This window comes from Tamandua tetradactyla, chromosome 11 (genome assembly GCF_023851605.1).
Source record: "Tamandua tetradactyla isolate mTamTet1 chromosome 11, mTamTet1.pri, whole genome shotgun sequence".
Classification (NCBI taxonomy): domain Eukaryota; kingdom Metazoa; phylum Chordata; class Mammalia; order Pilosa; family Myrmecophagidae; genus Tamandua; species Tamandua tetradactyla.
In genome coordinates, this window is record NC_135337.1 from 291,183 (window position 1) to 318,683 (window position 27,501).

General features: G+C 38.9%; 1 protein-coding gene across 22 annotated transcripts in view; it reads right to left on the bottom strand.

Moving 5' to 3' along the window:
- The window catches only part of PDE4DIP (phosphodiesterase 4D interacting protein), a 212,731-nt gene that overhangs the window by 76,192 nt on the left and 109,038 nt on the right, over positions 1 to 27,501 (bottom strand). For 12 of the 22 annotated variants that reach the window (XM_077119697.1, XM_077119708.1, XM_077119703.1 and 9 more), the window contains exons 1-12: positions 25,508 to 26,753; positions 15,364 to 15,495; positions 12,178 to 12,297; positions 11,858 to 11,950; positions 11,512 to 11,724; positions 10,065 to 10,223; positions 8,742 to 8,855; positions 8,359 to 8,496; positions 7,464 to 7,643; positions 6,248 to 6,442; positions 1,682 to 1,849; positions 1,434 to 1,515 (exon numbers count right to left, since the gene is read on the bottom strand). In XM_077119697.1, the coding sequence (XP_076975812.1) occupies positions 1,434 to 1,515; positions 1,682 to 1,849; positions 6,248 to 6,442; positions 7,464 to 7,643; positions 8,359 to 8,496; positions 8,742 to 8,855; positions 10,065 to 10,223; positions 11,512 to 11,724; positions 11,858 to 11,950; positions 12,178 to 12,297; positions 15,364 to 15,495; positions 25,508 to 26,632 (2,719 nt within the window). In that variant the 5' untranslated portion in view covers positions 26,633 to 26,753. Of the gene's footprint in view, positions 1 to 1,433; positions 1,516 to 1,681; positions 1,850 to 6,247; positions 6,443 to 7,463; positions 7,644 to 8,358; positions 8,497 to 8,741; positions 8,856 to 10,064; positions 10,224 to 11,511; positions 11,725 to 11,857; positions 11,951 to 12,177; positions 12,298 to 15,363; positions 15,496 to 25,507; positions 26,754 to 27,501 lie in introns of those variants that run through there. The other 10 variants (XM_077119707.1, XM_077119716.1, XM_077119715.1 and 7 more) reach the window with 3 other exon arrangements.

A 27,501-nucleotide genomic window follows, 5' to 3' on the forward strand; every position in this document is an offset into this window, starting at 1 on the left:
CCACATGCTCTGCTATGAAGTACTAAGAAAGGCATATCACTCATGCAGTATTCTTTCCAAAATGTTTAACTTGAATCTAATCATGACAAAACAATCATATACAAATTGAGGGACAATAACTGGTCTGCATTCATCAAAAAACATCAATGTCACAAGAGACCGAAAAGGCCAGAAAACTGTTCTAGATTAAAGAGTATAAAGAGCCATGACAAATAATGTAATGCATAATCCTTAAAGGAAAAATAAAAACATCTTCGGAGAACATTATTAAAACAATGGGAGACTCTAAATATGGAGTATATACTAGATGCTAAGACCATATTAAGGTTAAATTTCCTGAGCGACAATTACCCTGCAGTTGCTGGAAGAATGCCCTCATTCTTAGGAAACATACACCCAAGCATTCAGAAATGGAGTGTCATAATGTCTTTAATTCTCAAACGGTCAGAAAAAACATTGTATTTCATATGTGTACACATGGGAAAAAAAAACAGAAATGTGGAAAAATGTTAACAACTGGTGAATATGGGTATTCAGTGTACTATTTTTGCCACTTTTCTATAGATTTGAAAATTTCCAAAATAAAAAACTGAAAAAAATGTTTCTTAAAAAGGTAAATTAGGAGTAAACTAAACAAATCTAGCATTCTTTACTGTTCAACTAATGTCAAGTTTTCCTAATGGAGAATGGCTATTTGCAATATTGCTTTATGGAATTCCACAGTACCCAACACTACAGCATAGGTATAAAGTTTCAGCATTCTTAACATTAATAAATTATCTAAAGTTAATTTTCCAAATGCAACACCTGACTTTATCATAGCAATATAATCACCACCTCATTAATCATGGTCAGTCTCTACTTCTCAAATTGACTGTATTATTTTTCTTTAAGCTACCCTAGATTCCAAGCTTTTGCTCTTTGAAAATTCAGGTTATAAATCTGAGTTTTGCTCTTACCATGAGTAGAATTAGGTTGTCTTTACGGAGCTCAAGTCCTTCAACAGGGCTGAGCTTGGCAAATAACTTAATTGACATTGTATACCTCTCCCAACCTTTATTGTAAATGATCTCAAATTATAACTGAGTAGTCCCAGTCTGCCTAAAAGATACCAGATGATGTCAGCCTCCTGGTTCTCTGTGCTGTTCTGGAAGCACTGTCTCCTGCATTTCTGAATCCCTTCAATGCTATCTGAAATGCCATCCGAATGCAGTCTTTCTGGCCAAATTATCAACCCAGAGCAAAAACCTCACTCCACCATAAAATAAGGGCAGTGCTGCCTAGAATTGATATGTCTTTGGCCTTTCAGTGGAATCCAAATTTACTGTTCCACTAAGGTAGGAAGAGAAATAGAGTCTTAGCCAAACCTTTAACAGATATTTGTAGGAAGAAAAGACAGAAGGTTCCTTTAGAAAATGAAATTTGATACTTACCTAAAGTGGACCTGGGTTTGCTGGCATCCCCTTTGGCAGTCAATGAAGTGCTATCATCTTTGGAGGGTATTTGCACTGAACCCTAAATATTGAAAGAGTGAGGGAATTTAGAAAGATTCAGGAACACATGATCACAATGATAGGGTTTTGGAATATTCTCAGACAATTTGGTACTAAAATTATCAAACTTATGCCTCAAATGTAAACACAGTCTACATGAATTATCTACACATGTCTATACTTCTCACTTGATCAGACTGCTCTCCAAGATGGGGACTGATAGAGATAACTTCAACTGGCTTGTTAGAGATAAGCACTTGGGACATCATGAAGTCTTTCCCTCCTAAATGTTGACGCAGGGCCTGTAATTCTGAATTTCTTTCCATCAGGGCTCGTACCATCTTTTCTGCAGCAGCCTAGTAAGAGAAAACCACAAATAACCTTAAAAAGATAACCCAGTAAAATACAACTTCTGTTCTGGTATTATTTCTTAAAATCCAATTGCTTATGAAAAGCCAGCATGGCCCTAAGAAATAGTCTACTTGCTTTCAGTTTACATAATCAAGTGACTGGAAATCAAATCTTTCACAGACTGTTGAACAATTGTATATGATACACCTAGCACAGTCAGAGAATCTGAAATTTGTTCTATTCCTCTATTAGGCTAACGTATTAAGAGCTTTCTTTAATCTGGGACAGCTGTTCTTTTGACCTATAAAGTTCTTCACTTAAACATTTGTGTGGTTTATTTCCTTACTAATTTCAGGTCTTTGTCAAATGTTACCTTATCAGACAGATTGGCCTTTCTTGCCTAATCCTATCTAAAACAGCAATCTCTTCTCTACCCCCAAATTTCCCTTGCCATCCTTAATTTTTTTTTCCAATGCACTTACCATTATCTCTCTCTCTCCCAAATGTAATGTAAGTTTCCTAAGGGAAGATGGTTTGATGTTTTATTCACTACTGAATCCCAAGCACCCAGCAGAACAGTATGTGGTAGGTGGTAGGCACTTAATATATATTTACTGAATAAATGAATTACACAGAAAAACATTTTTATCATACCACATGTCCAAGAGAATCTGAACCTCAAAACCACTAAACCTAGTTAATTCCAATTCAAATCTTGCAGTCTTCAAAGACAGATGACACAAGTAGGGAAAGAGCTAAGACCATTACTGCATTTAATCAGAAAATCTGAAGATAATAAATTAAGACTAAAATTAGCACCAACTGTCTCTGGGGAGAATTACTATTTAAATGAGAACTGAGTCCTTGTCATAATTTTTAAGGAGAATTAAAAACTTTCATTTTTAGTAAGCAAAATTTGGGACCTTTTGGGATTTAGACATACTACCTAGGAGGTATCAGTACATTATTAACATGTCTTTCTAAAAATCTCTATAGAAGTTATTAAAGAAAAAATAAACATATAAGAAATACTTTGTGGTCTATATCCCTTGGTATTCTTTTTCTAATAGTGCTGTTCCTAGCAGTGGTCCTCAAAGTGTGTCCATGGACAAGCAGCATCAGTATCTCCACATCCTGGAAACATGTTAGAAATGTAATTCTCATGTCCCACCTTAGACCTTCTAAATCTATTTCGGGTGAACGTGAGAATCTATGTTTTCTCCAGGTGATTCTTTTGCGTGTTAAATTTTGAGAAGTGAATCTAGAAGAATACAAGCATTATTCTTCTTCTTGAATGAAAATCTTTTGTAATTTCTATCAACTTCTTGATTCCATTATTTTATTACCTGCAGTCTACAATATTTCTTTCTAAAATGTAATAAAACTAATTCTTTCAAATTACAAAGAGTTAAAAAGAAAACACAAATAAACACTTGTTAACCTATGGCCAAAGACTTAAATAACTCACGATTTAGTTATGTCTATTCTAGAAGCAATTTCTGAAGCATACGTCAACATGTTTCTAACAAAAAGGGAAGTTATTTCAGGGGATCTGAAAATTCTAAGAGTGCGATATAACAATCCCATAAGATAAGGAAGCATTAAATAATATTATGGTCAAATAATACAGGCTAATGATAACAATCAGCTCCCTCTAAAAACTGACTTAGAGTTACTGGCTCCTGATATACAGCACAAGTCAATTATAATATTCTCTAGACTTGAAGAGAAATAGACATAGAAATGAGGATAAACTAGGAATTTACTCCTGAAATATTTGTGTACTGTTATCTTGATGTTACTATACCCCATGTTATTATGACATTATTTCTTTTCATTAAAGTCTTTGAAAACACAAATCATTCTTCCACTTAAAATAATTTAGCTTTTAACTTGGGATATTTCATTGGTATCAGAGACCACCAGGAGATAGAAATATGGTAAGATACTGGGTATGTGGAGCTGAAGGGATACAGATTGTGCAACAGGACTGAATATAAGAACTCAGAAATGGACAGCACAATACTACCTAACTGTAATACAATTACGTTAAAACACTGAATGAAGCTGCATGGGAGAACGACACAGGGAGGAGGGCTGGAGGCATAAGTGAAATCAGAAAAAAAGATAGATGTTAAAGATTGAGATGGTGGGGCGGGCCGCGGTGGCTCAGCGGGCAAGAGTGCTTGCCTGCCGTGCCGGAGGACCCCGGTTCGATTCCCGGCCCCAGCCCATGTAAAAAAAAAACAAACAAACAAACAAAATATAATAAAACAAGAAAATGTTTAAAAATGTTTCCCTTTCTTCCTCCCTTCCTTCCTTCTCTGTCTTTCCTTCCTTTCCTCCCTCTCTCTTAAAAAAAAAAAAAAAAAAAAAAAAAAAAGATTGAGATGGTATAATCTAGGAATGCCTAGAGTATATAATAATAGTGATTAAATGCACAAATTTTAAAATGTTTTTGCATGAGGAAGAACAAAGCAATGTCATTACTGCAGGGTGCTGAAAATAGATGATAATTAATATTTTAAAATTTTAACGTGTGACACTAAAGCAAAAAATGTTTATTTGGTACAAAATTTATATATATTTTTTTTTTTTTTTTTTTTTTTTTTTTTAAAGGAAAGACAGAGAGAAGGAAGGAAGGATAGAAGGAAGGAAGGAAGGAAGAAAGGGAAACATTTTTAAGCATTTTCTTGTTTTTATTGTATTCTGTTTCTCCGTTTTTGTTACATGGGCTGGGGCCGGGAATCGAACCGAGGTCCTCCGGCATAGCAGGCAAGCACTTTGCCCGCTGAGCCACCGCGGCCCGCCCCAAAATTTATATTTTGACTAGTGCATTTCCTAATATAAGTTATGTAGACAGCTTAATTGAACATCATAAGTACATGGCACCTTGAGTAGCGCATGAGATTTTGTTGGTTTGTCCAGAGTGATACCCTGATAAATCCCAGAGTGATCTAAACAGTGAGTAGAAAAGTATTTGCAAAGTCCCCTTCAGGGAATGGTGAGAAAGGGGGAAAATTCAACTTCTCCAAGTTGAATTCTTGATATTGTCACAAGCAGCGCTGACAACCAAAGCTATAGGCTGAGCCCCCAGTCTTGAGGCTTGTTCACATGAAACTTAACCCACAAAGGATAGGTCAAGCCCACTTAAAACTAAGCCTAAGAGTCACCCCCAAGAGAACCTCTTTTGTTGCTCAGATGTGGCCTCTCTCTCCAGCCAACACAACAAGCAAACTCACCAACCTTCCCCTGTCTACGTGGGACATGACTCGCAGGTGGACCTTCCTGGCAATGTGGGACAGAAATCCTAGAATGAGCTGAAACTCAGCATCAAGGGATTGAGAAAAACCCTAGAATGACCTGTGACTCAGCATCAAGGAATTAAGAAAATCTTCTCGACCAAAAGGGGGAAGAGTGAAATGAGACAAAATAAAGTGTCAATGACTGAGAGACTCCAAACAGAGTCGAGAGGTTATCCTGGAGGTTATCCTTACGCATTAAATAGATATCACCTTGTTAGTTAAGATGTAATGGAGAGGCTGGAGGGAACTGCCTGAAAATGTAGAGCTATGTTCCAGTAGCCATGTTTCTTGAGGATGATTGAATAATGATACAGCTTTCACAATATGACAGTGTGATTTGTGAAAACCTTGTGTCTGATGCTCCTTTTATCTACCTTGTCAACAGATGAGTAGAACATATGGAATAAAAATAAATAATAGGGGGAACAAATGTTAAAATAAATTTAGTATGAAATGCTAATGAAAGCGAGGGGTAAGGGGTATGGTATGTATAATTTTTTTTTCTGTTTTCGTTTTATTTCTTTTTCTGTTGTCTTTTTATTTTTTTCTAAATTGATACAAATGTTCTAAGAAATGATGAATATGCAACTAAGTGATGATACTGTGAATTACTGATTATATATGTTGATGTTTTAGTTCATTTGTTAAATTTTTTTAATTAATAAATAAATTTTAAAATAATAACTTAGCTTTTAAGAGAAGATTAAGAGAAAATATGTGAAGTGTAGGTTTTTCACCCCATGACTGGAAATAAAAAATATCACTCAAGTCTTGACATATTTTAGAATCAAAATCAAAACCCTCAAGAATCTCTTACTCTGTTCTCTTTAAGAGATCAGAGTATTAGGAGAATAAAATACATATAGTGAAGTTAACTGGCATATTGTTTATGCACCCTTCCAAATGCAAAACCATTCTAAATATATTCCACATTTTGATCACTGGTGTAAAACAGTAATCTAGTTAATAAACTGTAGGGAAAAAACTAACAGATATGACCATAAAATGATACAAATGTTACAAAGTTTAAATGCTTCCTATTTGCAGATGATAAATGTACTAAGCGATTCCGTTCAGGGTCTGTGCATTAGTCCTTACTTGGCTATCCTGCTCCCTGGCGCTCATAGACTGAAGCAGGGCCTGAATTTCCATTTCATGTTCCATAGCCTGTTTGTTTCGATCACTTAAAAGGTCCTGCAGCATCCTTTCTTTTCGCTGTAGACGCTGGCATAGTTCCTCAGCTATTTCACTCTGCCCGGGTTCAAGTTTACAGAGCAATGTTGCACTAAGATCCTATTACAAAAGGCACAGTATAAATTTCTGCAGGAAAGAATTCTCTCCACTACATCTCTAAGAGCTTATCAAAATCTATCACAGAAGAAAGAGAGAACTGATTCTGTTGACCTGTGACATTCTTGAAAGTAAATATCATTCATTTTTGCATCAATACATCTAGCACAGAGCCTGACAGGTTCTGGCACAAAGAAAGCTGTAAATACATGTTCAGTGAATGAATACTAACAATACAGAAAATGTACATGCTGTTTTCTGAAGTAAGTCCTTCCTAAATTTGTTTTGGGCACACGATTAATGTTAAATGAGGATAAATGGTTATTTAGTTCATTTACTTCATTTATTTTCTTCTCAGCATAACTTTACAGATTGAATATAAAATAAGCTAAAAGAAAATAATGCACACTGCATTTATTAGCTTGGTGATGTAGTTATTTCTATATTAAGGGTAATATGGTGGTTAAAACTGTGGAGTCTTTTGGCCTAGCTGAATATTGGCTCTGTCACTTATTAGCTATGTTATCATTAGTAAGTTAACCCCAAAAGTCTGTTTCCTTGTCTATAAAGCAGAGATAAAACACAGTATGTGCCCCATAGAGTTGTGAGGATTCAGTGAGTTAAAATTCATTATGCTTTTAAAACAGTGCCTAATAGAGTACCTAAACACTCAACAAAGGTTAGCTACCATATCACAGACACATTTTGTAGAACTCACTAATTTTCACACAACTTTTTTGAGAAAGATAATTATCACAGCCTTCTAGGCAAGGGAAAAAAAAAAGTCCCATTAAAAGTCAATGACTGGGATGGGCCACTGTGGCTCAGCAGGCAGAGTTCTCACCTGCCATGCCAGAGACCCAGGTTCATTTCCTGGTGCCTGCTCATGCAAAACTAAAAAAATTAATTAATTAATTAATGACCTGTTTAGGCACATTGACCTCCCAGACCTCAAGCATGCTCATCCGAGACTGAGATTATGTCATCACTAATCCAACTGCCATTAAATTAACTAAAGCCTTGCCTCCACTTCCTTGTTCCTGTCATGCAGAGATGTCTGTAACTGCTGAACGATACTTTCTTGTTCCTTTTGCCAACGACTACATTTGATTTCCATCTCTTCTTTCAACCACTGGAGGTTCTGACAAGTAGCAGATAACTGTTCCACTTCCAGGCCTTTGGCCTTCAGGAGACTCTCCATACTCTACGAGAAACAGAAAGCAATCATAGTTATGTTAGACAGTCACACCACACTCCTCAGGATAAATAAATTTGACCCACCTCCAAATTTTCTCTTAATGGCAAATTCAACATTTTTGCAAAAGAAAACTTTGTTTCTAATCTAATAATGCCATATAAATCTATTTTTCATATAAATCTATTTTTTTGTGTTTTCAGAAATGCATCTAGTTTATAGGGAGATAAATATGCAGTACATGATAAATGAAATGCTTTGAAGGAAGCAGGCAGTGCTACCAAGGAAGCGAAAGACTAAGACATGGCAGATGGTTAAACAAGCTCTAATGAAAGAATGCAAGAAAAAGCCAGAGTAAATGTTAATAAAATAAATAAGTGTGCTGAGTATGGCAATACACAAACACATATACAGTATTGAGAAAAACATGATTAACAGCTGCACCCTGACAATGCTTATATAAAAATATATAGATAAATAACAAGGATTAGAGAGAACTCTGTAGAGAGAAAGCAGTATTAATTGTCTTTCCTAACAAAGTTTATAGCATAAAAGAAAGCAGAAGTGTTAATCTACACTACCTAATCTACAATGATGGAACCAGTAACTGTTATTTTTAATTTTCCTTATAAAACAAATACCCTGGTTTTCAGAAAATGACAGGAGAGAGTGATGCTTCAGGCTCAGGGAAGGATACAAAGGGAAGGACAGATTTTGCTCTTACTTGCATAGTAGCTTCATTGGAAGACAGGATATCACGCAGCCTCTCTAAGTCATGATCTCGCTCTCTCACAGCAAGATGAAGCTGACGCAGTTCTTTTTCTTTTTCTTCTAGAGCAGAGAACTTTTCATCTATAGCCCGCTGCAAGGAAAGTAAGACTCCTAAAACTTCATAAGATTCATTATCCTGATCACCCTTATTCAGTAAAATTCAAAATATAAAGGAATGGAAAACTAACTCCAAAAAACAGAAAGTTAAGATAGATGCAAAGTTCTATGTTAGGATAGAATGGTATAGGATAATTCATATTGTAGTGAACATTATGACACATACCTCAGGACAAATATGATAATCCATAATGTACTGAACAAAATTATGATACATACCTCTAGAGCGACATCCCTATCTTGGATTCGCAGTCGAAGTTTCTCAAGCAGCATTTCATTTGCTTCAATGGTTTTATCTGAATTATTCCGATATTGCAAGAGTTCCCGAAATTCCTACAGAACAAAAAATGTTTGCCTCTATTAATTAATTTATACAATATTAAGTAAATTCCTACATTTTGCCAGGTAATTTGACATTCAGGATAAAAAACAGTGTGATTACTCTCCTCACAGGGAGCAGAGCTCAGCAAGGATTAAAAAACATAAACTGTTAAGTATGTGGCAATGTAGGTTTCTATAAGGACACCTATGCATATGCACATGCATACAGGCGCTGGGGGTGGGGTATGTACGTGGACCTGGTGACTAGGGACACTGACTACACTGTCTAACTCTGCCTACATCTATGCACATGTACATGCATACAGGTGCTGGGGGTGGGGTACAGGACCTGGCGACTAAGGACACTGACTGCAGTCTAACTCTCCCTACACCTATGCATATGTACATGCATACAGGTGCTGGGGGTGGGGTACAGGACCTGGCGACTAGGGACACTGACTGCACTGTCTAACTCTGCCTACATCTATGCACATGTACATGCATACAGGTGCTGGGGGTGGGGTACGGGACCTGGCGACTAAGGACACTGACTGCAGTCTAACTCTGCCTACACCTATGCATATGTACATGCATACAGGTGCTGGGGGTGGGGTACAGGACCTGGCGACTAGGGACACTGACTGCACTGTCTAACTCTGCCTGAAGGTGTCACTAAAGATCTCCCAAAAGAGTTAGCATTGAACTGAGTCTTAAAGGAGTAGGAATTTCCCAAGTGAAGAGGTGGGAGAGGTATTATTTACACAAAACAATGTATATAAAATATAAGCATATTTGAAACAAAATGTAAGGTATTTAATGGGTCTGTCCCTTCTCAGTGTCCCATTTTTCCCTAAAACTTTCATTCTGTCATCTAAATTATACTGTGAAAGTTTCTGTACAGATGTCTTCACTAGACTAGCAGTAGTCACATCTCCTTTTTGTCTTCCCGACATCTAGCATGGCGTCTGACTCATGGAGGTGCTTCACATAATGATATGCTGAGTATCTGTTGTTCAAATCTTTCAGGCCTATATGTATTGTTTCCTACACTTGTTGGTTAGTATCTTGATTCAAGGATTGTACTTCTATTTCTTTTGAGTCCTCCTGATTCTGACCTCTCAGTGTTCTACATGTAGGAGGTACTCAACCCAGGTGGACTAACATTTTGAGATTATAGGAACAGAAATTGCAGAGCTCTATGAAGTCATTATGCCAACTCACCTGAAGCAGCTGCTCTTTGTGACTCAGAGTATGGTTTAGGTGTTGAATGCTTTGCTCCTGGGTCCGATTCTCACTGTTTTTTTCAGCCTCCAGGGTACGAAGTTGTTGGCACTTATTCTGTAATTCTCCTTGTAACTGCTGCAAGGTTTTTCGCAATTCCTGAATAAAACATTTTCCCTTTGTTAAGCCACCTAAAATTTTCACATGGTAATTAGAAATAGAGGCTTTAAAAATTTCAAGGAATATAGAATTAGGTACATAGAACAGCAGAAAGTGCCATTCTTAAAACAGTTATGGAAATACTACGAATCAAATAGGATATGGAGAATCGTAGGAATTTAGAATGTGGGTAGAAAGCTTTTTATAGTATATAGCTCAATATTTATTTTTGGTTTAATAAAAAAAGATTTATGAAACTATTATGTAGGGATTCTGTCCCACTGTAAACCTGGATCCTTTACAATAAGCTCAAGGATAGAATATTTCTACTACCCTATCACCCAAATTTTCTAAAGAATTCATGAAGGCTATCACTCATTTTTCTTAATTAGTCATATGTGATATTCTTCTAATGAGAACAGTAATCCTTAAACACCTACCACTTCACACAACCTCACAAATATACATTCACCCCAACTAAACAAAATTTAGGAATGTCTCCTTTGAGTAAATAACAAAATGTTAAGGATTATTTTACATACATCCTTCCACCTTCCATGCCACTCCCCACCGCCACCGACTCTCATACTCACCTGTCCCTGCCCCCTGGCAGGGTATAATTTCACACTATCTGAAATTTAAATATTTCTAAAGAAACTTAGAGGCTAATACTTAATCTCCAAAATACTAACCAAGGGAGATTCTTCAAAAGTTAAATTTAAAAATCCTGACTGTTAAGGAGTCTAAGAAAAGAGATACAGCACCTACGACATTTTAAATCTTAAAAAAAAAGAATAAGATAAAGTAACCATTTAAGAATTACATAATTCATTTTTAAAAAAAATACAATTAATTGTGCATGTCATTCCTTTGACCTTGGTGCTCTTCTCCTACTTTTCTGTGTGGTTGATTTTTACCCACCCTTCAAGAATAACTTTAGCTTTCTTCTCCTTCAAGAAGCTTTCCTTGACTCCCTGTCTCAGCCTATGTATTGCTATAGCCAAACATATCCCTCCTCCACAATATTTACCATACTATAATTCTACATATGTGACTGTCTCTCACACTAAATTTTAATTAAATTAAGAAGAAAGGGCCTGCGTTATTCACTCCAATATTTGTAGAACACAGTCCAATACTTAGCATGTGGTATGTCAGTAAAAAATGTAGAACTGAATTACTTAGCTTACAAACAAGTGACTCAAACGTTCAGCACAAAGTGTCCTGCTAAAAAGTTATTATCAGGGCAAAGTCAGTGTTTAGGACTACAAAATGGTTAATGATTTACCTGGTTATGTTTCCAGGAAGCCTCTTTCTGCTGTTCTCTCTCACGTGCTGCAGCCTCTACAATTTGTACACATCGTTTGGCATCAGCCAGTTGGCGTTCTTTCTGTCGTACCACTCTCTGAAGTTTCTGTATTTCAAGTTGGCTACAGAATAAAGCACTCTGAAGATCAAGCAGAGCCACCTGTTGCTGAGCTGGGGAAGTACCATCAGAACTCTGAAAAGAGTGCAGAAATCACGATCATAAGGAGAGGAAGCCCTGAGCATCTGAGACCAACAAAATCAAGACCGACTCAGAATAGCACATCCCCAACTGGAGACCCTCCTCCTGTCTTGTGCCCCTCACATACATGAAGTTGTCCAAGCTGGCTTTGGTGTAGCATTTCTCGAAGTTTTGCCATTGTGTCATTTTGACCTTCAATCACCTGGTATAGCTCCTCAGTCTGAAAAAGTGAAAGGGGTTACCAAGCATGTTAGTAAATTAAATATAAATTCTATTATCTTACCTGTTCAGATTTTGTAATAGGACCACTCCAAAATACCAATTTAGGATAAACTGCAATTTCTCCAGGTTAGTCTGACAATGGTCATTTCTATAATATATGGAATACTGTCCACTCAGATAGAACAAAGCATTTCCCCACAGGTTCTTGTTTGCTAAATATTTTACCTCAGTTTCCCTGCTTTTCAGGGTTTCCTTGAGGCTTTGAATTACACTATCTTGCTTCTCAGATGACTCTTGAGCAGACTTTAGATGATGGTTCATTTCATTCAGTTTCTCTTGAAGAATCTGAATTCAACAAGGAAAAACAGTTTAGTCAGTGATTTCTTTTAACCTCAAATGCAACCATAAAAGTTCTTCCTCAAATCTAGGGTTTAAGGAATTTCTTAGGGAATATTATTCCTTCCCCACCCCCTTCATTCATAGCAACCATTAAAGTCCAAAAGCAATCAGCAGGAAAAGTAGCTGGAGATGAAAATACTTCTTTCAATATTCAATTCCTCAGTTTAACACATTGTGCTTTCTCTATGACTGCAGGCATACTGGAGTCACCATGGATCCCTTACGCACAGACCAAGGAGTTTCTGCCATCTACTATACTTCTGACATCTACTATAAGACAAGGGCACAACAGGCTAGAAGCTCAGCATCCCTACTAGTGGGAATTTTCTTCAAAACAGACACTAAAATCCATACGCTATAAAGGGGTGAGAAGTCAAGCTACTATCAAAAGCACAGACTGTTTATCTTGGTTTCTTACATAAAGACTACATTCAAGTTTTTAGGCTTTTTTTTTTTAAGGTAACAGTTTGTTTAATTCAATTTATGAATACAGTATACTTTTATGACACAATTCAATAAAACATTTTAAGAAGAAAAATGAACAGGATTTGATAATGCTGGTTCAAATAGTCAATTTATTTCAAAGTATATTAAGCATTATTCATTGAGTTTAATTAGGGTTGGTTTTTTTTAACTTTTTATTGTGAAATATAACATATTTACAAAAAACCAATAAATTTCAACGTACATTATAACAAGTAGTTATAGAACAGATTACAGAGTTTGTTATGGGTTACTGTTACACAATTTTAGGTATTTCCTCCTAGTTGCTCCAAGACACTGGAGACTAAAAGAAATAATGATTAAGCAGTCATATTCATTTGTTAAATCCTATCTTCTCTGTTAGAACTCTGCCTTCTCCTTTGATACTTTACCAGGTCTTTGGGGGTATTTGGTCTCTGCCCATTCTACATTTTCATGTTAGAAAGGGATGCTGATAATATGGCATAGGGGAACGGATCTAGCTGATGTTTAGGAGAGGCTGGCCCCTCTGGGTTTCAGTAGTTATCTGGCCTAGAAACCTATCTGGAGGTTGTAGGTTTCTGGAAAGTAATCTTAGTACGTGAAACTTTTGTTGACTCTCAGATTGAGCCCTAGGTATTCTTTAGGGGTAACAGGAATGGCTTTAGTTGGGGTTTGGCAAACCGTGGTAATTAGCAATAACTAGCTAAAACTTGCCTAAGAGTGGCCTCCAGAAAAACCTCTCGATTCTACTTGAACTCTCTTGGCCACTGATACCTTGTTTTGTTATGGTTCTTTTCCCCCTTTTGGTCAAGAAGGTACTGTTGATCCCACGGTTTGAGGGCCAGGCTTGTTCCTGGGTATCATGTCCCACACTGCCAGGGAAACTTTCACCCCTGGGTGCCACGTCCCATGTGTTGGGGAGGGTAATGATTTTCCTTGCAGAGTTGGGCTTAGAGAAAGAAAGGCCACATCTGAGCAATAAAAGGAGTTTCCTGGAAGTAACTCTTAGTCATGACTATAGGTATGCTTAGTTTTTCTGCTACAGAAATAAACTTCACAAAAGTAAGCCTCAAGATCAAGCGCTTGTCTCTCTCCAGCCCATATGATGAGCAGTCTCGCCACCCTCCCCCTCTCTGCTTGGGACATGACTCCCAGGGGTGTGGACCTTCCTGGCAACGTGGGACAAAGATCCTGGAATGAGCTGAGACTCAGCATCCAAGGACTGAGAAAAACCCTAGAATGAGCTGAGAATTAACATCAAGGGATTGAGAGAACCTTCTCAACCAAAAGGGGGAAGAGTAAAATGAGACAAAGTGTCAATGGCTGAGAGATTCCAAACAGAGTCCAGAGGTTATCCTGGAGGTTATTCTTACGCATTAAGTAGAGATCACCTTGTTGTTCAAGATGTAGTGGAGAGGCTGGAGGGAATTGCCTGAAAATGTAGTGCTGTATTCCAGTAGCCATGTTTCTTGATGATGACTGAACAATGATACAGCTTTCACAATGTGACTCTGTGAATGTGAAAACCTTATGTCTGATGCTCCTTTTAGCTACTATATCAACAGAAGAGTAGAACATATGGAATAAAAATAAATAATAGGGGGAACAAATGTTAAAATAAACTCAGTTTGAAATAGTGGTAAATGAAAGCGAGGGGTAAGGGGTATGGTACGTATAGTTTTTTTTCTCTATTATCATTTTATTTCTTTTTCTGTTGTCTTTTTATTTCTTTTTCTAAATCGATGCAAATGTACTAAGAAATGATGAATATGCAACTATGTGATATTAAGAATTACTGATTGTATATGTAGAATGGAATGATAGCTAAATGTTTTGTTTTTTTTTTAACTAATAAAAAAAAAGTTAAAAAAAAAAAAAAAGATCAAGGACTTGGCCTACTGACCTGGGAGTCCCTAATATTTGAGACAGTATCAGGGGTTTCCCCAGTGGTAAAGCTCAATAGTTTCATTTTTTTTTTCCCCATCCCTCAAATCCCTCAAGGGACTTTGCCAATACTTTTTAATTAACTGTCAACATACTCTGGGATGTACCAAGGAATTACCTTATGTTATACAGAATTACAAGCCCTTAATCCCAGCCTAGGTTCCACGTGTTTGGGTTGTTTAAATGAGCAATACAGACAGGTTAAATTAGATTATGTGCTACAGAAAATTTAGGTTTAGAACAAAACAAACCTCTCTTTCTCTGGTCACATACAGCAGGTGAAGTTCTAAACTACAGAATATGCCATTCCTAACCCTGTATTCTGATTTACCTTAGACCCAACCTCACTGGCTTCATTCTTATCTAATAGAATTCATTCAAGTTTTAAATCACAGTCCTAAAAAGGCACAAACAATTGTGAACTGTGCAGAACAAGCTAAAATACTGATAAGAAATAAAAGCAAGAGCTACACTTCTAAATAAAATATTCCCAGGAACAACAGGAATGCACACCCTAATCATAAAGGCTAAAAGATACAAGCTAGAGCCAGTCATATCCTCAGAAAAACCCTGTGATCTCCAAGGGTATGTTACTGATCATACCTTGTTGGTGGCCTCTGTTTGCTGGATGTTTTCTTGGAGTTCGGCCAAGCGGGAATCAGATTCATATTGGTGAGTTATAGTGGTCTCATTTGAACCCAGCTTTTGTTGTCTGAATAGCTCTTCAGCCATGGGCTATGAAGTGGCAGCAAAGACAAGGAAAGTGAGTAAAATATGAGCAACAATAAATTTTATTTTTACCTTCAAATGTCTTTGGCATCTTTTGCCAGAGAAATGGAAAATCATAGTTATTATATGGATTATCAGTATGAATTCCTGAAGACGGTCCTATTCTTTGTTATGAGCACTGATTCACCTCCACCTTTACTATACTCCGTAGTTCCCCTCCCCATTTTTCCCCTCCAACTCACACAAACACTACATATTTAGTTTAAAAATTCAGAGTTTAAAGAGTGTGTGTGCCAGGGGGATTAAAAGAGGAAAATGCTATGATGACCAAATACTAGCTTTTTTCTTTTTTCAATCAGGGAATTCAACAGCCATACTGATCAAACTTATACCATCGGTAAGAGAGGAAACATTATATTCCAATTATGTTTCTTACCTCACACCTGCTCATACTATTGAAAAAACTGGAAAATTTTGAATACAGAGTATTTATTAGATAATAGTGTTTTACCAATACTAAATGTCCTAAATTTGGTAATTGTACTGTAGTTCTGTAGGAGATGTCCTTGTCCTTAGAAAATGCATGTTGAAGTATTTAGGGTAAAGGTGTATAACATATGCAACTAATTCTCACAAGATTCAGGAATCTATAAACACGTCTATATAGAAAGTAGGAGTGATCAAAAAAATGTGACAAAACATTAACAACTGGCGAATCTGGGTAAAGGCCATGTGGGAGGTTCTTTGTACTTCTCTTACAACTCTTCTGTAAGTTTGAAATAATTTCAAAATAAGAAGTAAAAATAATTAAAAATATTATTTTAAAATGATTAAAAATTAAATATTTTAAATTAAAATACATATCCATGTCTATTTGAAGGTAGATTTATAGAACATGCCTGTATAAATAATTTTCAATGGATTGGGAAGGAATTCTTTTATAAGAATATCAATTCACCAAAGAGAATCAGGAGAAAAACATATATTTATATATAAGACATTCAATCAGACTAAAACACACTTATTGAACTCTACATAATATTCATCTTGAGCTAAAGATGCTAAAATAAAATTTTACAAATTCACTGTGTTCTCGTTTCCTTGTTGCTAAAACAAACAGCATACAATGAGTTGGCTTAACAAAATTTATTGGATCACAGTTTTGCAGGCTAGAAGGCTTGCTGCCTCATATCTTCTGGCTGGCCAGCAATCTTTGGCGTTCCTTGGCTTTTCCATCACATGGGAATATCCTTGGCAGCATCTTCTCCTTTCTCTTCCAGGTTTTGTTTACTTCCATCTTCTGGCTGCTCCCTATGGCTTGTCTCTCTGTGGCCTTCTCTACAGGGCCACCACTGACAGAATTAAGACCCATCCCGATGTTAAAAAAAAAAAAGACCCATCCTGATTCAGCTGGGCCACACCCAAACTGAAGTAACCTCATCAAAAAGTCCTATTTAGAATGGATTCACATCCATAAGAATGGATTAAGAACATGTTTTCTGGGGTACACAACTCTAAGGCACCACAGTCAAAACTGTGGACTCCAAAAGACATAGTCTTCCTACATGCAAAATACATTAATTCCATCACAATATCCCAAAAGCCTTAAGTCATTTTAGAACAATGCTAAATCCAAAGTTTCATCAAAATCAACTATGGGGTTCGTCTGTCTTAAGGCCCAATTCTTCTGTCTCATGGACCTATGAAACTTAGAAAACAAGCTTTTTGTTTCTAAAATGCAATGGTGGGAAAGGCATAGGATAAGCTGTTCCATTCCAGAAGGGAGAAACTGGAAGGAAAGCAGGGTTCACAAGTCTGAAAACCAGCAGGGCAAACTCCATTAGGTTTCAAGGGTTGAGAGTCATTTGTAATTGATATTTTGTCCTCCAAGTCTGATGAAGCAGCAGCGTGGCCATCTCTCCCTGAGCCCCGGGGTGAATCTCCAAGCATTAGAATGGCAGCCAGGGTCTTGGCAAACAGTGGGTCACAGATCCTACCATCTTTGAGCACAAGGACAGTGACCAGGCTCTCTGCAAATGTTGGGGTACAAGCCCCACAATCTCTGTGCATTAGGGTGGCAGCACTCTCTGAACAGTGGTTCACAAGCCCCATTCCCTCCAAACACAGGGGCTGACTGGCCCTTTCCACACACGTGGCTAGGCCTGTTCTCTTGATTCAAGCAGATCTTTTCTATCTAGACCTCTGTTTCCCTAGTTCTGTAATTGAAATCATTCTTCCTTCAATTCATCCCTTCTCTGTCCCTTCTGGGCCAGACTGGCAGGGAGTCTGCTTATACAGATTTTGCAAAATCCTTGATAGCTTTGCATGTGGTTCAAACAGATCCAAACCATCAGACAATACAACTTCCCAATCCTGACTTTCACTGAAATAGCTGACTGGATCCATGTTCATCCACAACTTCTTTAGCAAAGGGTTTTTCAGTTAAGTCCTCACATGGATCCCTGTTGTCTGGGGAGTCACTTCCTAAAGGCTCAGGGAGGTCCCTCGCTGATAGAGATGCTTGTGGCCCTAGTCTCAGAGCATATTCTCTGGATAGGCTGAGGATTTTTAAAATCACCAATTGCTAGTTCCTTTGTTGTTAAGAGTTTAATTCTTAGCTTATGCTTTTCCTATAACATTTTACGAAAAGCTGCAAGAAGAAGCCAGTATATATTTCACACTTAGCACAGAAATCTCCTCAGCTAAATATCCAAATTTAACACGTACAAGCTCTGCCTTCCACCCAACATCAGACCACAATTTCTCCAAGTTTTCTGCCGCTTTATAACAAGGATTGCCTTTCCTCCAGTTTCCAATTGTGTATTATTTTAAGGCCTCATCAGAAATACCTTTTAGTCCATATTTCTACCAAGAGTCTTTTCAAAGCAAACTAGGCTTTCTCCCTTAAGGCTCTTCTACCAAGGTACTCAACTCCATTACTCAACTCCAAAGTTGCTTCCACATTTTTAGTTATTTGTTATGGCAGAATCTCACTTATCGGTACCAAAAACTGTTTTAGTTTCCTAATTGCTAAAACAAATACCATACAATGTGTTGGCTTAACTATGGAATTTATTGCTCCCGGCAATCTTCGGGATTCCTCGGCTTTTTCATCACACGGCAATGCACATGGCAGTGTCTTCTTCTTCTGGGTTCCTTTGACTTGCAGTTTATGGCTGCTCCCGGTGGGATTAACACCCATCCCGAGTCAGGGCCACACCTTAACTGAAGGAACTCATCAAAAGGTCCTATTTACAATGGGTTCACATTCACAGGAATGTATTAAGAATAAAAATACATATTTCTGGAGCACACAACTCCAAGCCACTATACTATGGCATTCAATTCCATTTCCCCACAATGCCCTCTTCATCCCCACCCCTCACTTCAATTAGGAAATATACAAGTCCATTAGACGAAATAAAAAGGCAGCTGTCATTCATTCTTTTATTCCTTCAGGCTTTCAAAATTTTATTGCCATCTTCCAGGCAGTGAGACTACAATTTACCTTAAATCCTTTTCTGTAAACAAATGGAAGTGTGAAAATTTCAGAAATAAAATGTCTCCTATTCTTTCAGTGCTATTTACCAATTTTTCTGAGACGTAATAAGTAGTACAAGCAAGGTACTGCGAGGAATACCATGCTGTTTAATACGAGGTACTAATTCCCATCAGACTCAGTCTACTGAAGAGTTTATATGCCATAAAAATTTAGAGAAAGACACTCAGTTCAACAGGAAAGATAGGGAAGGTTTCTTGGAAGAGATAAAATTTAACCTGGGTATAAAAAGAGGGATAGGATTTCCATAGGTGGCTACAGTAGATAAGGAAGGGTATTCTAGTCAGAGGAAACAAAAGAGGAAAAATATAGAGCTAATAATGGATGCAAAATGTTAACATCTGATACCACTGTCTTATAAGTGGGGTGACAATATAATTTATCACTCAAGTCAAGTCACTTTGAAGAGTTGAAAGGGCACTGTAAATAATTATGTCAGGGCACCATGTGTAACCTGGGACTATCCTAGGCAAACCTAGATATTTTGTTATAGTCGTTCCTGACTACAAACTAGGTTCCTCCTCTCTTGGATCTTTGCTGGCCTGGCATGGGTGAGCTAGACTGAAAAAACAAGCAAATACCAAACCCACAAACCATGAGACAACGATAAGCACTATGCAGTATTACAGGAAAGGGTGGCAGAGAGTTAGTGGTTAAGTTAAATTGCTTGATCAGAGAAGGTCTCTATGAGGTGGCATTTAAATGGAGATCCGAATGACACTGAGTCCATCCTACAAAGATCAATGGAACAATCTAGGCAGCAGGAACAGCTAAAGGAAAAGCCCTAAGATAGGTATGAGCCTGGAAAATAGAAAGACTTATGTGGCTGCAGTAACATTTCCAATAAAAATATACTGCAAGCCACATTCATAATTTTTAATATTCTAATAGCTTCATTGAATAAAGTAAAAATAGGTAAAATTAATTTTAATAAAATTTTATTTAACTCGGTATATCCAAGATATTATTATAAAGATGTAATTATATAAAATTGAGATCTTTCACATTCATTTTTTTATACTAAATTTTTAAAACTTACGGTGTATTTTAAACTCACGGCACAGCTCAATGTAGTCCCGCTACATATAGCTAGTGGCTACCACACTGGATTCCATGGGGCTAGAGCATAATGAGCAAAGGGGAAAGTAATACATGATGAAGTAGAGAAGCACACAGGGTCCAAATCACATATAACATTGTATAACAGGATTAATGAAGTTGGATTTCACTCTAATTGAAATGAGAATGGACTGCAGTGTTTTTAACAGAAAAGTAATTCAATCATATTTAAGTTTTAAAAAATCACTCTAGCTGCTCTGTAGTTAATGGTCTGCTGGGAGACGCGAGTAGAAACAGGAAGACCAGCTAGGAGGCGGCTGCAGCAGTGCAGGAAAGAGAACAGGAACTTGGTTTACAGTGGTAGTAACACAGGGGGAGAAACGTGGATGGATTCAGAATATGCTTGAAAGTCAACAGGACTTGCTGGTGGCTTGGACAGAGGGTGAGGGAGAAAAAGAAAAGAAGCAAAGATAATGATTACTAGAATTCACTTTAGATATTTGTTGTTGTTTATGTAACAGGGCACCTCCCCGAAACAATGTGAATTGTGTCGAGGGATAGGGAGCGAAAACTATTTTAATAGATGTTAACACAAATTTTCTCTTGGTTTCTTACTTTTTCAATATAAAATAATTTTTCAATAATCTACTGTAAGATACTTTTAAAATTTAACCTACTACTACAAGCAGAATTAAAGAAAATAGCTTCAAGTTTAAAATCAGGGAAGGTGGTCATATGTACTCACTTCAAACCAATGAACCTCAGAGCTGTGAAGGAAACTTTATAGATTATCTATCTGGTCCAACCTCATTTTACAAATACAGAAATGGAGATCTAGAGAAGGTAACTAACTTGTCCAAGTTCACACAGAAAATCAGGAAAAGGATCCGATCAAACTGAATGTACTTAAGTCAGTAATGACTCACTGATTTCTATAAGCCCAATGCCTACCATAATGCCAGGTACATTGGAGGGACATAAGGGCTTGTTTAATGAATGAACACGAATAAAAACAAAAACACACCTGTCTTCTAACTCTAGTCCAACATTCTAATTGTTCAATGACTCTCTCTTAGAAATTAGACTATATATATACAGGCATCAACTTCAAAGGCAAAGAATGCCACAGAAAAGTACAGAATGTTCTAGAAATCAACTACACCCATCTTGTCATGAATAATCATGTGAAGCCCATAATTTTTTTTAACATGTTTCCCCCTATTATTTATTTTTAACCCATATGTTTTACTCATCTGTCCATAAGGTAGGTAAAAAAAGCATCAGACACAAGGTTTTCACAATCACACAGTCACACTGTGAAAGCTATATCATGATACATTCTTCTTCAAGAAACATGGCTACTGGAACACAGCTCTACAGTTTCAGGCACTTTCCTCTAGCCACTCTAATATACCTTAAACTAAAAAGGGGATATCTATACAATGCATAAGAATAACCTCCAGGATAACCTCTCAACTCTGAAATCTCTCAGCCACTAACACTTTACTTTGTCTCATTTCTCTCTTTCCCCTTTCGGTCAAGAAGTTTTTCTCAATCCCTTGATGCTGAGTCCCAGCTCATTCCAGGACTTCTGAGCCATGTTGCCAGGGAGGTTTACACCTCCACGTAGAGGGAGGAGGGCAGTGAGTTTGCTTGCAGTGTTGGTTGAGAGAGAAGAGGCCACATCTGAGCAACAAAAGAGGGTCTCTGGGGTGACTCTTAGGCCTAATTTTAAGGAGGCTTAGCCTATCCTTTGCAGGGGTAAGTTTCATATAAATGAACAAACCCCAAGTTTGAGGGCTCCGCCTATTGATTTGGTTGTCCCCACTGCTTGTGAGAACATGAGGAATTCTCCAAATGCGGAAGCTGAATTTTCCCCCTTTCTTGCCATTCCCCCAAGGGGCTTTGCAAATACTTCTTTTCGCTGTTCAAATCACTCTAAAGCCCATAATTTTTTAAAGCATAACTGTATCGGCCTGAATGCTGGAAGACGCTTGTTACTTCTTCTTTCTTAATACTTTATTATTTTACATTTCAGAAAAATCCTTTCAGATAACAATCTGAAAAAAAAACGGTAATTTTCACTGAGTCAATATTTCACAATGAATTCTTGTGAAATATCAAATACTTAAGCCAATCACTCTAATGAAGATTGCATGGTGCCTAAAATCAGTAATACTAGATTTGATTGAGTCAATGTTAATCTTCAGACTACAGGCTATGAAATTCATGTTGTAATGATATCATTTTAATTAAGTCATCTGTAACTCAGGGTTAGGACTAAGGCTTTGCAGCATAAAGAAAGAAAACTGCCTTCAGGGCTAATGTTAAATAATTAAATGCAGATATTCAGATTCTCTGGACTAACATTTTTCTTGGCATTCACATTTTTCTTGGTCCTCATAATAACATGTCGTAAACTTAAGCTGCTGCGATTTCTTTTGTTAACAATGGGAGATAAGAACCATCAACTAGGATTAAATTAAATGTCTAATCTTTTACTAACATCTAACTCCTAAACCTTCTAAAGGGCCATCATGACCTAAGAAATGCAGCTAAAGAGACAGACTTAGCATAATCACAAAGGAGCAGACACTGGCATAGCAGGCTTGAAGCAAATATCTTCTGCTCACTGAATTTAGATAGAAAGGGAAATTGTACGTGAGTTAGAGCTCTCAGAACTGCTCTGTACTAAGGGATCACACCCCTTCTATCACAGCTTTTCTAGTTCAGGGCCAGACAATAAAGAAAGAAGGAAATTACCAGCTAGAATATAATAAGGCTTCGAATCTTTCTTTATGTGAACAGATCTGGGTCCTCTGCAGTAAATTCTGTAGAAAGCAAATAATCAATATGCAAACCAGAAAACAGTAAGCAGGAGGACTACACCATTTTGTTTTGTTTTTTTCCTTTAAAATAAGACAGAGAAAGAAAGGGGGAGAGAGAGATGGAAGTGGGGAGGGAGGGAGAGAAGCAATCAAGACAAATCCTGATAGTGATATTTAATAGTGCACAGATGGGGAAGGTGGAGGATTAAACAAAGGAATCAAAATGACTTTTTAGAACAATCTCATCCTTTAAGATATGAGGTTTTCTTCATATTTCTAGTAGAATTTAACTAAAGGAACATTTTTTTTTCATTTATGGTTTCTATTCTTTCCATATTTGTTCATAAAAACAAAAACCAGTCTGCCTTTGTCCTACTTAGCTCATTTACCATAAAGCATCACAGCCCTTAAGGAGTTTATAAGTCAACCAGATAAACAATAGATCAGGTATCCAAATTACACATCTTATTTACAGTTTGAGCCCAAGTTATCTTTACATTTTACCTCATTTTCTTAATTTCTGGGGAAAATGGCATAATAATCAAATGCCATGATCCTTCACACTCAACGTTATTATCCCCTCCTGATACGTTATTATTATAAAAACAGTAAAGAACATAAGCCAGATGACAGCAGAAGGGTCATACACAATTGTTTTCAAGCTCTACTCTTTTAATGTCCAAATTCAGTGTAGTAGAGGGACTTGAACGAGAGGTACAGTTAAAATCATTTAAATGTGCTCATTAGCACGACAATTTTCTTCACAGAGTCCTTAAAGATTCCTCCCCAAATCCTTGGGTTACAAAAAGAGAGCTCTTGTTGGAAAGTAAGTACTTATTTAAATTGCACTTCAGGCAACGTAGTCTAACACACAGAATAAAAAGGTCTTGTCTGAAATTAGTAATCTTTGGCATTATTAGGACTGAACTATTTAAAACATGAGCTTCCTATATCTCTAAATTGGAACTGCATGAGATGATCTTTAAAATCCATCCCAACTGCAAAATTTGATGAGTCCAAGCCCCAAAAGATGGTATTTTTAATTAAATGTGGAAGAAAAAAAAAAAACATGATTTGCTTATAATTTTCCATGTCTTTACTGTTCTACAATATTGGCTATATGTGAAGGGGTAAAAAAAAAAAAAAGTATTTCCCATCCACTTGGACTATTTTCAGATCCTAATATGTAACTACTATATTTAATTTGTGACTTCTATGTCTTTCAGCTGTGAGGTGCTAATAAATGAAAAGGAAGTTATGGAAAAGAAATATGCATGTATTAGGCATACAAATACTGAACATTTTACACAAATAAACACACTAAAAGTTTTTGGCAGCAGGCAATAGTGGTGCAGTGGCAGAGTTCTCACCTGCCCATGCCAAAAAAAAAAATGGTTTTGATTTTTATACTTTTACAAGCACTCATATGCTGTGTCTGATAACTTTGTGTAATTTAATAAATTTTGTGTACATTTAATTGTGCAAAGTTAATAACTTTTCCCACATTTTTCTTATTGTGATACAAATTAATGTCCTCCACCCCCTCAAACTTTTTTTTTCGAGTGACAATCAAAAGTTTCATCTGTTATCAAGCTCTAAACTTCTGGGATGTAAAGGCATGGTTTCCAAAAATGCCTTTTACACTGTCTACCTTTAGTAGCACTAAAAAATTTGTATCAAAAGGAATGTACCAGAATGTTTCATAAAATTAAATGAACCTAGCATTTACTATAGCTATAGAAACAAAAATGCATCTGTCAGGTCCCCACACAAAGCTGAATTTAAATGACTGGTATGCAAACATTTGATATCTCAAATTAAGATCAACCGCTATTCTCTAGTAGTCAAGAAATTTGAAAAGGAATAATGGCATGGACCTCTTCTATCACACAGTAATAGGTGGATTCTTTCTTAACATCAAACCTGACCTAGAAGAGCTCAGTAGACAAACTGGCTCCTTATCACTGTAAGTAACACTACTTGAATTCCCACATATCTTTTATGAGCAAATCATCATTAGTCCTCGAATAACCTATTAATTATAATAAATCTTGCCCAGATGTTGCAATACTTTACTAACAGACGAATAAATTCTCCCCAAATCTTTCCCTTTTGCTCTAATCATTCTGAGGCATACCTGGGGATGAAAGACTTAATGCTCCAGAGAAGAAGTACACTAACTCCCTTACAAAAAGCCAAAGGAACAAAACATCTACAAATCTAAAAGAAAAATTAACAGAAAAGGAAGTAAGAGGAAAGATTTCTAAGGCAAAAAATGTAGTCTTTTTACAGGGTAAAATGTGCTATCTTTCTGTTTTGAAAGGTCCTGTCATTTTGGTATTTAAAAGGAAGGCGTGGATAAAGATTGTGAAAAGCAAATTATCTGAGTGTGAATCACATTTATTAATGGAACACAGGCAAAACAAATCAGCAAAAATGAGCTCAATGGCTAAGTTTCTCAGGTCTAGATTACTTACCTGCTACTAGACAGACTTCAGGTGAAGCCTGAGGTACTATGGAACCAGAAAGGCACTATCTAATCGGAAAGGCACTACATAACCATTCTGTATACCTGGACCCGGAGCGGCAGATAATCTTCACAGAGATCATCCCACAGCTCCTGCAGGTCTGCCAGCTCCCAGGGATAACCCACAGGCGTCTTGTAAAGAGGCTTCAAAGACCTGCTAAGGAAACCGGAACTAACTCCATCTGTCACCACAGGGCCCGGCTTGGCTCCAGGTGGGCTAGATTTCACTGGAATAGGAAGCTTGCTCCCTCGGGGGCTCTGAACGGGCTTATAATCGACACCTTTAATCATGCTAAGAGCTAGCTCCAGCTTGTGGTTACACACATGCGGTGGAGCCTGCTCGTCTGAACAACAGTCCCACTTTCCAAGTTCCTTTGCACTTCTCTCAGTTTCCTCCTCCTTCTGTTGTGCAGGGCTGGTCTGCACACCTGCATCCAAAGATTCCACAGAGGAAGCCGGGGTCTCCTCCTCCATGCTCTCTCCATCGGGGGGTACCTTTGTGCTTGCTAAGTCTGGGGGCCCAGCCTCAGACAAGGCTGGTTCTTCAGTGCAAATGCTGGCAGACCACCGAGTAGAGGGGCCAGAGGAGATACTTCTGGCCACCTTTCGAGGCACCTTACAAATGGCCTCATAGTCAGAGTCAGCAACCCGCAAAGCTGCACAGCCCCGGCATCTCCTGGGTCGGTTTCCAGAGCCTTCCAAAGCATGGCAGCTGTGTGGCTCCTGAATCTGATCCTCATTTTCTACCCAGCACTCAAACCCTGAATAGGCAAAGTCTTCCTGGAGCAGCGCCGAATATCTGACATCGGGCAGGCCGGACATGTCAACCGTCCCGCTCCCCGCCTCGGTCTCGGCGCCGGGGTCCTCGTTGTTCTTCCGATACATGCTGGCAATGCAGGACTTGAGGCGGTCCTTCTCCAGCAGCAGCTTCTGCAGGCGTTCGATGGAAAGCGCTTCGATCCGGGCGATAACGGTGTCGAATCTGTAGATGCGATCAAGCATGAAAGCACATTTGCTGCAAGCAAACTCGGCTTTGCCATCGCGGGAGACATCCCTGCCCAGGACGTGGGAAAGCAGAACCTGGAGGTTGAGCTTGGCGGCCGTGTGGAAGATCCAGCGCCGCTGGTTCCCACACAGCTCCCGGGCACAGATCCTGCAAGTCTCCTTCATCTCCCCTCCTAGCGAGGGCCGCGCTTGCCCGTGGCCGCGGTGGCCCGGGGATCGCTCACTCGCCCTTGGTTCCGCGCGGCCTCCCGCCTCGGCAAGGTCCGGCTGGCATGGCCCCACCCTGCAGGGCCGTACCTCGGGCTCCCGCGCGCGGCCTCCGGGGACCCCAGCGCTCAGCCCCGCCCTCGGCGAGGGGGTCGGGCGCGGGGACGCCTCAGGGGGCGCCTCAGGGGGGCGCCGAGTGGCAGCGCGCGGGACGTGCGCTCAGCCTGCCAAATCCCCTACAGCTGTCTCCGCCGCCGGCCGCCGCGGCCGCCACGCCCTCCGCTTCTAGAAGGCCAGCTTGTCGGGCCACCCGCGGCCGTCCGCGGCTGACGCAAACCCTCAAAGCCTGGCGATCCGATTTCAAGATGGCGCCGCCCGCCCCGCGCCTGCGCCGCCGTCAGGGTCCGCCGGGAGCCGGAGTCCCGGAGGCTGGCGCCAGCTCTGCGCATGCGCGCGGTGGGCGCGCTGCTCAGAGCAGACTGGGAGGACCTCGCCGTGGGTACGCTGTGGCGCCCCTGCCCACCGGCGGGCCGCTTTCAACTCGGCAGCCCTCCCCTCACGGACCCTCGCGCTGGGACGCGGCGGGGCCGCTACTCCGGCGGGGGCCGCCTCCCCGTGCCACCTGGTGCCGCCGCGCGCCGCCCCTCGGCCCGCTCGGCCCGCGGGGGTGGAAGGCCCCGGGGCTGTCCTGGTGTGAGACCAGATGCGGCGAGGAGGGCAGGTTTTAGCAATTCCGTGCACCCCCTCCCTCGATTTTTGGGAGTATCCAGAAAAGGGAGGACAAATGCTCGCCCCCGACGCTGAGGGAGCGAGGGCTGGCCTTCACG